The 12935-nt window shown below is 36.3% G+C and overlaps 1 protein-coding gene across 1 annotated transcript in view; it reads right to left on the reverse strand.

The window, feature by feature from the left end:
• Window positions 1–12935, reverse strand: part of KCNH7 (potassium voltage-gated channel subfamily H member 7) — a 398074-nt gene that overhangs the window by 98153 nt on the left and 286986 nt on the right. Inside the window, exon 5 of the mRNA XM_074363205.1 lies at window positions 9375–9589. Coding sequence (XP_074219306.1) covers window positions 9375–9589 — 215 coding nt within the window. The remainder of the gene's footprint in view (window positions 1–9374; window positions 9590–12935) is intronic.

A 12935-nucleotide genomic window follows, 5' to 3' on the forward strand; every position in this document is an offset into this window, starting at 1 on the left:
GTAGAGGCTGCAATGGGGAATTGTTAAAAATTCAGAACCTTCAGGCTTCACTGAGACTTGCTGAATTTCCAGGGGGTGGGAGGATAGAGAAGACAAGGAGATCCAGATAATTCCACTGGTCAGGAAGTTTAAAAAAAAAAAAAAAAAAAAAAAAACTAGGGAAGATGGTATTTAAGTTTCCTTTAAATTTAAAAATTCTATTAAGATTAACTGCTTTTTAATGAACTCTTTCAAAGCCATTGAGTTTTAGAGGGTTTATTATCTAACTATGTATTTTCCATTATAAATGTGATTTGCACAATATAGAGAAGTAGAGCTAAAGGGGAAAATATATTACCCACAATTTCACCACTAAGATAATCAAGGAAATCTTTTATTTTTCTATACTATCTTATTTAAGATTTACCTCAAATTGGATTCCATGGCTGAATCCAATTCCTAACTCAAGGAATAGTTCATAGATTCTTAATATTACAAGACCTTGGGCTGCTTGGGTATGTCAAAATGCTGTGAATGTACTTTACTCTGACTTGCAGCATCTGCATACCTATCCATACCTGATAAAAATCCCTTCCTTAATTCTCATCCTATGAAACATGAACAATTTAATGCTTCTGCCCACTCTCATTAGGCAGCTCACCTTGAACTATGTTTGTCCCAACCTCTAGGACAGGAGGGCAAATGAGCAAAGGAACTCCCCTCCAGTGCTTCCTTTCTGTCCCAGAGACTGACTTTAACCCAAGGCTTATACTAACTGGGGTGATGAAAACCGAACCATCTTGGCAACAGATAACTGCAATCTCTTGTCTTGGTTTCCATGGCAACCAGGCTATTGCTATGTATGCTAAACTAAATTATTTTTACCTGTCTTTTCTGACCACTGGTATTTTACTTCTTTATATCATGCACCTTCTTTCAACCTGGTTTCTTTGGCTGACAGAACTTTTAAAGAAAAGGACATTTTTCCTCCTTTCATTTAAAGATGTCCATCTGATGAATGTAAAAAAGCAAACAGGTGCTCTTTAAAAGTAATTACACATTAAATGCTTGCTTTACAAGCAATGGCTCTTAATCAGTGGCTACCAGGGATGTTATTCCTTCATCATCTAGATTTTGGAGAAGTATGACATTTTTGCTAATGAAGGTGTTAAAAACTGAAATAAAACATTAACGTGGAAGATGTCAGCAAGTGATCAGTTTTGATATGCACATAGTTTTCAGTGAAAATAGAAAATTAATCTGTTACTTTTCAAAAATTACACACTTTTTTCAAAATAATGAACACCCTTATTTTATATTTAATATGTATATAGCACACTATATGCTTGCAGTAGTCAACTGCCACTTACGTGTCTTTAGTTACTCTTTATCCTTTCCTTATCATTGACTAGATTTTATAATATATTTATTTTCCCAGAGAAAACTAGAACATATAACCCAGCTTCTCAAGGATCAATGCTTTGTATTCAATCAAAGGCCCATAAAGGCAAGGAAGCTGACTTACACATTTTTGTATCACTGTTGTACACAATACTGACTTACATTTAGTAAGCACTCACAGACACTGAAATTATCCTGGTGAATGTACTTTACTCTGACTTGCAGCATCTACATATATTGTTTTTCGTTTCCATTTTCATGTATAGACATAGACCAAATACAGCATATGGGGAAAACATTAGATGGTGATTCTGTTTTGCTGAACCGAGTTTGATGGTATTCTATAAATAACAGTAAGATAATGGAAGCAAAACTAGTGTCATATTACACTGGAAGTGTTCAGAGGCAATTTTGGACTCCTGCATTGCACTTCAAATTTAATTTGGAATTTTGTGATTGTTACTATTTCTGGCAGTTCAAGATGATCTGTACAGTTTTACAGAGGTTTGCATAATACTTATATTAGTTTAGGCAAAAAAATTAGGTTTAGGAAACATTTAAATCATAGTGTAGAAGTATTGTGAATTTTGTTTTTTGTAATTTCAAGAGTGAAGAATCAAGGTGGCTTTATAAAAATAACTGTTGAAAAATAGACTTTTCAATTAGGTGTAATTTTTAATTCATGACTGTGATATTGTGATTTATAATAAGAAATATATTTTTGGTCTTAGTCCTCATGCCTGGAAGAGAACTCTTAAATCTTGGGAATTTCCTAAGTGTTGAGAGAGATAAAGTGTCTTTTGTTATGTTAATGAGGTGACTTTTGGAAGGCCTCTAAGTCTGGTAAGGATGAGAGGTGGTCACCAGAGGAACCAGCCACATAATTAGAGGGTTGGAACTTTCAGTCCTACCTCTGACCTCCAGGAAGGGGAGAGGGACTGGAGGTTGAATTCATAGACAATAGCCAGTGAATTAATTAATCGTGCCTATGTAATGAAACCTCAATAAAAACCCTAAAAGGAGGGAGTTCAGAGAGCTTCCAGACTGGTGAAACAGAACACTTCCTTATGCCACCATGCTGGGCCCAAACACTATAGGAACATAAGTGTCTTCATTCAAGAACTTTGTAATAAATTGGTAAACTAGTGAGTAAACCAGTTTCCTGAGTTCTATGAGTCTCTAGCAAGTTAACCTAACTGAAGGAGGAGGTCAAGGGAACCTCCAATTTACAGCCAGTTGATCAGAAGCACAGGTGGCACCTGGACTTGCAGTTGTCATCTGAAGTTTGGGGGCAGTCCTGAGGAATTGAGCCCTTAATCTGTGGCATCTGATGCTATCTCTGCATAGATAGTGTCAGAACTGAGTTGAATTGTAAAACACCCAGCTGGTGTCAAAATCTGAACTGGAGTCAGAATTAAAATGACATTATTATTGAAAAGTATTTCTATAAAAAATGACTTTCTATTTGTGGTTGTATCTGAAAGATTTATTTAAAAATTTTTTATTGAAGTATAATTGATGGAAGGTATTTTTTAACAGTATGATTGAAGAAAGTTTGGGACTGAGTTTATCTAATTTGAGGAAAATTACAGAAAGCATTAAGAAATTTTGTACTATGTAAGCCTGACATGATATATAATTTTTAAAGTTTTGTTGAGGTACAATGATATACACAAATTGCACACATTTACAATTTTAAACATTAGCTAATGAAATGAAATGAATGCTCTCTCTCCATTATAATCAATCTCCATTTGTAAAGAAGTGGAGAGCCATTGACTCTATTCTAAAGAGAGCCACTGAGTCACATGAAGAAATAATGAACATATCTACAACGTACAAAGTTCCCTGGAAAGTAATAAACTATATTCTTTGAGTTCTTTATGTCGGTCACATCAATGTAATTTTGTTTTTTCTGCCACCAAGTGGCATCTCACTAACAAAACCAAAACCTCCATCCTAATAAAAAAATTAGCTTAAGAAAAATGGAATTGAACTTAACCAGAGATAATACATCCCATTAAGGATGGTTTTATTCAGCTTTTTGAAGAGTATGAGGTTTTATTCAGTTTTGGGGAGAAAATCTGCCACATTCTCTTCCTTATTTCTGTAGACTCACTTTTCTAATTAGTTACTACTAAATTTTTAGATTATGACACTTTGCCATACAGCCTAGTGCTACAGGTATGTCCCAATGTCATGCTAACCTCTGAGCAGATTTAGATGACAGATAGGAAAACAAAACAGAATTATAGAGGATGTACTTTAGAGATTATGAACTTCACTTTTGGAGGCAGATGACCTCAGTCTGAAAGCTTCTGTCACCATTTACTGCGTGACCTAGGCTAGTTGTTTCCTCCTCTCTAAGCTTGATTCCTCTGTGAAATAGATAATAATAGTACTGACTCATAGGACTGTTATGTGGATTAAAATCAATAATCTGTTAAACTGCTTAGCATAGAGCCTGGCACATAGTAAGTGCTCAATCAATGTCAGCTATTATTAAATCTATCATAATTCTATTTTCATGCCAATAATATACTTCAACAAATCCTAAATAATGGGAATCTATTTAGGTTTAAAGTTCTATGTGGATTTCAAAATTATATAACCTGTTAAACATTCAGGAATTTCTTTCTTGTGACCTACGTCTCTGTGATTACTCCCAAAACTAATTATTTTGAGTATTCTCCTCTTTTCATTTTTTGCTTATAGCTGTTTCAATTAGGCTTCTATTACTTGTGTTCTGTTACAGGATTGACTGATAGAGTGACTGGCCAGTAAAGATCTGGAATTCACAGTGCCATCTCCTTAAACCTTCCAGTAGTCTTATTCTGAATATGACAACAAAATGATACATTTTATCCTAAAACTTAGCATAACATTTAAAATAGAACTAGCCTCAGAAATAATGAAATCATACAAGAATACAAAAGTTTGGTTTACTTTTATTTTAAAGAGGGCAGATATAGCCAAGAATTTGATCTGTGACTGAGAACGACAATTGTATGGTGAAGGCAGATCTTTGCTCTTCACCCACTCAAATTTTCTTCCAATTCATTGTTTTCTCTCTACCATTTCAGTGGAATTTGGTAGGAATTAGCCAACCAAGGTTCTGCTTCCTCAAACTGGGCCCTACTACATCACGTAAGCCTGTACCAGCTGGACTGTAGTTAAAGGGGAAAAAAATCTATACCCTCTCAGAGTTATTTTTTATTTCCTTCAATGAATAAAGAAGATCAGGTGGGATATGACATAGATAACTGATGCATTCAAAAGTTTGGCCAGCTAATAACAGGAATCTCCAGACCTAAAACAATAGCAAAAAACAGAATCTTGCTTAAAGAAGAATTTGGAAGGCAAGCATTTGTTTTGGCTTCTCTCCTCCCCCAACAGAATTACTCTTGCTTAATTCTCTCCAATACCTTCAGTGGTCCATTTCTGAATCTTTTAAGATTCTGATCTGCTATGTATTATGCTAGGCACCAATAATACAGACACCTCATGCTTCATTCATTCACTGATACTTGCGGTTCCCCAAATGTGCCCCACTCTGGATTCTAATTTATAATCTCAGAAAATTCTCAAGTTTCAAAACTCATCTAGTAGTTTATGTACCCCAATCGCTGTCCCAAACTCCCAATATAGGTAATGTTTCCTCTCCTGACACTCTTTGCATTCTGCGTTTACCTGCAGTGTAATATTTCACACTGCATTGCAATACCTGTACACTGTACTTGTCTGTCCCCCTTACTTCTTGAAGGCAGAAAATTTGCCTTTTAACATGAATTCCCAGAACCAAACACTGTACATATGAGCTCTCAATAAATGCTTGTTGAGTGAATTAAAAATACACAGATACATGAATGAATGAATGATAGACAACAAGGTCCCCCTCTGAATAAGCTCACTTTAGCTGGGGGGCAGGGAGGGCAAATAACTAATTGGCTAATTAGTAATTAGCCAGTGTACAATAGGGATAAGATCCAAATGGTGAGAGAGCATAACATGAGCTGAGATTAACTGTTTCTTTCATTTATGCCTTTTTTCCCCTAATGTCTGCTCTATTGTCTGTGCTCAGAGGAGTGTTTAAAACTCACAATTGAATGATTTATGGACAAAAACCCTGACATCTTTTGAAAAATGGATTACCATACAAATCTGTTACGGGAATAAAACAAATAAGAACATTGGTAAAGTAAATACTGCTGGCTGCCTACAGTATTTATGTTTGGAGTATCTTGACAAGGAGAATTTCCATACAATCCTAACAGAGGGAGTAATCGTAAAGGCTTTGAGTTAGACCAAGTTATTCTTAGTGACTAGGGGACGGGTGCCATTATATGTTGTGAATAAAGGAATTTCAGAGATAGCTATGATCAGGAAACTCTAAATGAGAAAACAGTGAAAGAATCACTCTGCTATCAAATGCTTAAACAGAATTTCCAGAGGCTATGTCTGCAGGAGGAATATCTCAATATTTGATCTCTACCTTGTTTGGTTCGACGTGCAGACAGTTGGAAGGTTTGTTACGAAGAGCTGAAGGAGGCACTGAAAAAAGACAGAGCATTCCTACAAATCCCCTTTTTTCTACTTTCCAGTTTCCTAGTCCCTCATCATCTCTGGTCAGAACCACAGCTTCTGATGTGGTCTGTCTCTAGAGTCTCCTTCCTATCACTCTATATTTCGAATGTTTAAAAAAAAAAAAAGTGATTCTTAATAAAACAAGACCCAGTTCTAATCTTGCAACATTTTAAAGAGGTTTCTTGCTTGCTCCTCCGAGTGAGGTACTTGGGAGATGATCTGGGTTAAGTATGAGAAGCTGTAGGAAAGCTACGGGGCCCTGTTGAGGGCCCCAGAGTCCGTCGGTGGTAAGTAGTTTAAGACACTTTTAAGAGTGAGGTACAATGAATATTAGAGTACAGATGCCATGATGATGTAATTATACTATTGCAAATTATATTACATCTAAATTTCTTATGTTTAAAATAACAAACAAAATTATTGCATGCAATTGAAAAACCACTTTTTAAAATGTTAAAACAAATATTGCAGTATTATGGAGCTAAAGTCACAGATTTTAAAGGGAAAGCATAAGATCTTTTAAAAAAACTCCAACCTTTTGATGGCCACTGTTGCATTTTACTCAACCCCACCAAGGCACTTATGCAAAAAAGTTAGTGAAGAACCATCTAAAGGGGAAAGTTCCAGCACCTCCCCCACCAGTAACAAGCCCCTGCTGAGTTCAGCCTCTCCCTGGCCAGGAACCCACTTGTTCTCATGTGGACTTTTTCCCTCTCCAACTTTATTCTTGCGGTTTTCTCTCCCTGGGATTCTCAATCCTTCCCTTGTCTGGTTGGCCAAATTCTTTTTCCTTCCTCTCTCCTCCCCTCCCGCCCTTCCTTCCTTCCTTCCTTGCATAAACGGTTCGTGAACTCCACTCTGCTAGGTGTTCCACTAGGCCCTGGCAAGGTGTGGATAAAAGGATCCTGCAGAGATGCTGAAGAGGGCGGGAAGAAGTCATACAAGAACACTAATCAACAGAATAATGGTTGGTATTGCTTGTCATGCACACAGCATTGTGATGAACACTGTCCACACATCACTCTCTTCAACTCATATCAGCACCGAGAAGTTTCGCCATCACTAAAACTGGCCTCAGTGTCACACAAGGCAGTGGTGCTCGTCATACAACAAATGACTTAGCCAGAATTAAAACACAAGTGACTGAGTTGTGCTCTGAAACATCGCTGACTACCCAGTTTCATAAGTAACCTTTTAGATCCATCTTAATCATCTCACCTGTTTTTCTTCTCTGAAAAATCCCTCTCTTAGAGTATAATTACTTTCCCCCAAACTGTGTTTCTGTATTACTCATCACCAGGACTTCATTAGGGCTATTTGCAGAAATGTCTCCTGTCTCATCAGGCTCAGAAGGTCCCCAGAGCAGGTGCCACCTTCGATCCACACGTGCATCTCCCGTCTCCCGGCGCAGTGGACCTGCTGAGCGTGGCAGGATAGGGTGGGCCCTGGGGGGAACCAAGTGCCCGAAAACTTTGCAAAGGTCAAACTTGGCTGCCCACAGGCCTTCAAGTGTGTTTTGTTTGGCCTAGAAAAAATTGAAATAGTTTGCTAGCTTACAGAAATTAAGAGTTTATCTTAAATTCTGGATTTCCAGATTCTATTTAAAACTGGAAGATCTGAAACCCCGGGGCAAGCACTGCTGCATGACCACAGTGGGCTGGAGCTGAGCGGCGGCCATACGCCCGAGAGGGGCCCTGCAGCTGCAGTCCCTCTGACCCCCCACGCCTGCTCTGCCACCATGTCTGTTTGATTCACTTAGGCTACCAGCAGGGCCCTGATCTGTCTTCTGTGCAATTTCTAAAATCGCTTTTTTTTGACGTTTCATCCATTCATTTATTCCTTCTCCCACCTTCTCATTAATGGAATGCCACTATTAATCATCTTCTATGTACCAGACACTGCTAAGCCCTCAGAGCCCATAAAGCTGTTGGCATGTAATTACTGAAAACACAGAATGAGCAACAACCAAACACAGGATGAATAACTACTTCTCAGAAGTTTGCCCCCATCCATAGTCTACCACTGATAGGACTCTATCCTCCACAAATTGTGTAAACTATTCTATACAAAGAAGCATATCAGACACAACTTCCAACTGTTTTTCCCACAAGGAACACACATGTATATTTTACCACCAAACTCCCAGTAAATGAATGAAAATCTTCTATATCTAAAGTCTCCTAATTTCTATATATCCATATGAGGATTATGGTCTACAAATAATATAATTTTTAAGGTAAAAAACAATTAAAAGTCAAGTTCAAAGCTATCAAAACGATGCCAATACCACTACAAATAACAGTAGACTATTCATGTACCACTGTTAAGCCCAGTTTACTAAGTAGAAGTTAAGAAAGCAAAATGCCAAGGGTAGAAAGCCTCATTACTACATAAATATCAAATTATATATTTGAGGTATAACATAATTTCTCATCTCAAATAAACAGAGACTACTCAGGTCTATTGACAACTGATTTATGATCTTCACAGAGCTATTTCAGCTTGCACATAAGAGGGTATTTACAAACTGCTATAGTGTTGTTTGTAGTAATTACAGTTACAGAGAAACTTTACCAATATAAAATCTTCAATGCTTGGGGTAGAGATCGGGGTCAAGTTTACCTTTATATTGTGATAGTTTATAAAAAGATTTGCTAAGCAAATATACTGAGTTAAAATGTTTGTTGAAAAAAAAAAACTCACAAAACTGTTTACTTGACACAAATTTTAGAGTCATGAATTCCCAACAATGTGAGTGCTTTGTAAGCAAAAGCTGGGTACTGCTTAGGGTGGTATTTTGGTATAATAGGTACAAATCATTTTTTTCTAGTTTCTAAAGCAGGACTCCTGCTAGACAGTACCTTTTTACTCTAGTACAACTTACAATATTCATTTTAAAACAATAAAATATTGTTCCTGTAAAACATACTGTTTTTACTCTGACTTTTCACCAATTCAGACAGTTCTTTTCCCCAAGTCAACTGGCTCTACTTAGCAGTGTAAGTGCAAAAAAGAGGCCACAGTTAAGAGTAAATCCCAATTAGTCACTTAAATCTTCAACAGACACATCCATTATATTAAAAAAAAAAAAACATGCCTTAATAATGCAACAGTTGGCAGCAAAACAATAAATGCCCAAACATGATGAATAGCAGGTTAACCACTTCTGCAATAAAGGGAACAAGAAAACCAAGCTAGCGCATTTTGCTTAGTCTTGTAATAGATAAAATCATAGTCTGCAGTTTTATTTATCTGTTACATTAGAAGGTCACCCAGCACCTCAAGATAAATTGGACTGAGAATAAGTGGCTTACCTCTCTTGATAATCATTCATAGAAAAAGAAATGAGTTTTACGGTGCAGAAAATAACCTTAAAAACAGCTAAAATTGATAGTAAAATTGTGTCCTACCTGGGTAACTTTTTCTGTCACATTGTGTGTTCGATCTTTAACTTTGGGTGCAATAATGGTTTTATCTGAAGAAGGAGGGGATGTATTCTTTTTTTCAGTTTTGACATCTGAAAAATTCAGAGTGAGCTGTGGAATCTTGTTAATGGTGCTGTATTTATTGAGGTTTGAATCCGACGTGGATCCCAGGAGGCTTGACTTGATATGATTAAAAGGCCCTAAAAAAAAAATTGGGACGTATTTGTAAAAGCAATATCAGGAAAAATAGAAGAAGAGATGGTTTTAAATGACCTGTTAGTAATCCACTACCAATATGACCCTGACTCAGGTGTGACTAAATGCAGCCAGCTGATACCTGAACACAGGGTTTAGGGTCACAGTCTCCCATGTGGAGCAGCATGGAAATATCCAAGGATAAGATGGGGTTCTAGATGCACCCCCCAGAGAGCAAATGGCAGCTTTAGATGTTAACTGGCTTCTTTCATTAAAGGCTGGAATAGAAGAAAAAACTCCACTGCCTATTACTGGCTAAATCCTACCTTCAAAGTTTCTCAATAATTTCTTTTTAAATTTTAGGAATTATTCAAGGAAGAACTTTCATGTGGTTTAAGTCATGTTGGCCATGAAATTTCTGAATGGCTGTCTAGCCTGCTCCAATTAGTACTACTCTCCTCTCTGTTTCATGACAAGTGACAAGCCACTTGGGTTCTTCATACGCTTGTATTACCTGCATGGGATGCTTCATGAAGCTTCTACAAGAGTTAAGTCCAGATGGAGGAATTTCAGGTAAGCCTGAGAAGAGCAAATGTCATCGTGTGTGTGTGTGTGTGTGTGTGTGTGTGTGTGTGTGTGTGTGTGTGTACTCTACAATACTATGTGGGATTTAAAAATCTTTCCTTTCTTTCTTTTTTTCTTGTTTATTTAGATTTAAGGCTGACCACTTTTTGAGGGAAAAAAAAACATAGTGGAAGCATGCTTTGGCAAACATAACTTAACAACTGAAGTGACCAAAGGTAGGTAATAAGACATGTCTGGAGTTGACAGTACCTAGTTACTTTTTTTCTTCAAACCATGCTATACATTAAATACCCAGAACTTATTCATTTTAGAGCTGGATGTTTGTACCTTTTGACCTTTGACCAAACCTGGTCACTTCTCACATTCTTTTCTTACAATTTGGTACAGTGCGAAGACTCTGTGCCCCTTGGTTGAGGGTGTACACTGACCAGCTACCTCTTCTTTTTTGATGAACCTATTGTCTGTTGCTTATGGAGAGTCAATAAATGCTCCAAAGAGTTTCTTATGCAATTGGTAATGTTAATTACACCATTATGTAGTTTTTAAAATTAGCATCAGGAAGAGTTTTATAAAAATCCTGCCTCCAAGAATTTTATACAGCTATTAACTTTCTGCCTTCTGAGTGCCTGAAACATACAAACTGCATAAATGAACTTGCTAGTCAGCAAATTTTGCCTTATGTTATTTTTTTACCCTGTTCAGAATGAAGTTAACACATTTTAGAGATCAAAATATGCTTTATGCACCAAGTGAGGTATAAACCTTTGAAAATTAAATTTATAGACTGTGTATTTTGGACTACAACAATCAATCAACTCAAGTCAAATATAATCCAGGAAAGAAATACTCATCATTTAGTTCACATTTACCCTGGAGAAAAATCACACTATATTTGTTTATAAAAGTTTATATTTGGTTATTATAAAAGATTGAAATAATTTTAAGAAATGTTTTATCTATGCAGCAAACCCTATGTTTCTTGAGGTGCATTTCTGTTTATTCCCTGAGTTTTATTATTGATGATGATGACCAAGTCCATCTGGGTTAAAAATGTCATTAAGCTCTCTGAGCTTTTATAGCCCAATATGTCCTCATTTGCACACAGATCCTCACTTTCTTTTCTATTTATAGAACAAGAAGAGACACAAGGGCCCAAAGCTACCAAATTAATCTAGCCTTAAGATAGAGCTTTGACAGAAATCCCATTCTTTGTAAAAGTCTCCTACACACACCATTACTTTACAGTTGTAACATATCCTAGATAGCGTTTCCTGATTTTGGTGTCATTCTATAGCTACATTCCAGACCTATCTCTTAGTATTTAAATTTGGTAAAATATTCTAGGACTTTAGACATCTTATAGTCTTTTTCTCAACTCTAATGTTATATTTTCACTCCTTAGTTAATTTTAATGCATGCAGGGGTACTGACTATAGAAGATTATAGATTATAGATTATAGCAATCATAGGAGATTATAGAACACTGAGCTCAGATACACAGTTAAATTGTACTTCAAACCCTTAAGCCCATCTTTCAATTCTCTTTCTGTTATCCTTCTATATGTTGGATTTCTGTAGCAGATTGTCTACACAGTTGTTTAAAAAATTGGGTAAAAATACAGATCATGTGTGATGTTAAGACAGAAAGGCACTGTTACATATATTTTGATTGTCTTTGTGACCAGTTCAAATAAACTCCACTGAATTGGCTGCACTGATAAAAAAGCGGTCTCAACTGTGACTGTACTTCACCATAAGAACATCTGTGGGGATATTTTCGTTTGTTACCGTGATGGGCGGCATCTATTCTCTCATCTTGAAAAATTGACCTGTATGTCCCAATGGGCGTTAATATAGGTGAAAAGCCTATTTACAGTTTGGAGCCTTGAACCTGTTTCACATGTAAAGCGTACAATGTATTTTTAACATGATTTTAATATTCAGTAAACTTTTCAGGGCTACAACCACCATGTAGAATGAAGATTTTTACATTGTTTTGTTCAGAACTTTACCAAAAGTTTCTCACCATTTTGGAAAATCAGACCACTTGGAGCTACAGTACTTGTGGCATTTGAGTTGCTAATACAAAATTTCAGACTTCAGCTTACCGTCTGTGTTTGTAGCTGTCACGTGCAAACATGTAAATGAAGATATTTGAGTCTTTTTTAAAAACAATGTTGGAATCAAATATTATTAAATTTGCAGATAACTATAGGAATCACACTAAAATTATTAATAAAATTTATTTAAAATATGTCATATTATTGTTCTCCCATATAGGTAAAATGATGTGTGATTAATGAAAAGAAATATGTATTCGTTTTTAGGTAAAAAATAAACACTTGGCATGGGTTGTTTTGGGATTGCTGGTTGGTTTCCAGTCACACTTTGATAACTTCCTAGAGGTCTGCCACAGCATCTCCATACTGTCTTTGTTTTTTTTAATTGAAGTATAATTGACTTACAATATTAGTTTCAGGTACACAACATAGGGATTCAATATTTTTATAGGTTATACTCTATTTAAAGTTATTACAAAATAATGGCTACATTTCCCTTCGCTACACAATATATCCTTGATGCTTGCTTATGTATGTACAGTAGTTTGTATCTCTTAATCCCATTCTGCTATCTCACCCCTCCTGCCTTCATTCTCTCCACTGGTAACCACCAGTTTGTTCTCTATATCTGTGCTCGCCATAATGTCTTGCTTGCCTTTTCTTCTTCTAATCCATCTTTTAGTTCCCATTGCTTATGAAGGCATAT

This window comes from Camelus bactrianus, chromosome 5 (genome assembly GCF_048773025.1).
Source record: "Camelus bactrianus isolate YW-2024 breed Bactrian camel chromosome 5, ASM4877302v1, whole genome shotgun sequence".
NCBI lineage: Eukaryota > Metazoa > Chordata > Mammalia > Artiodactyla > Camelidae > Camelus > Camelus bactrianus.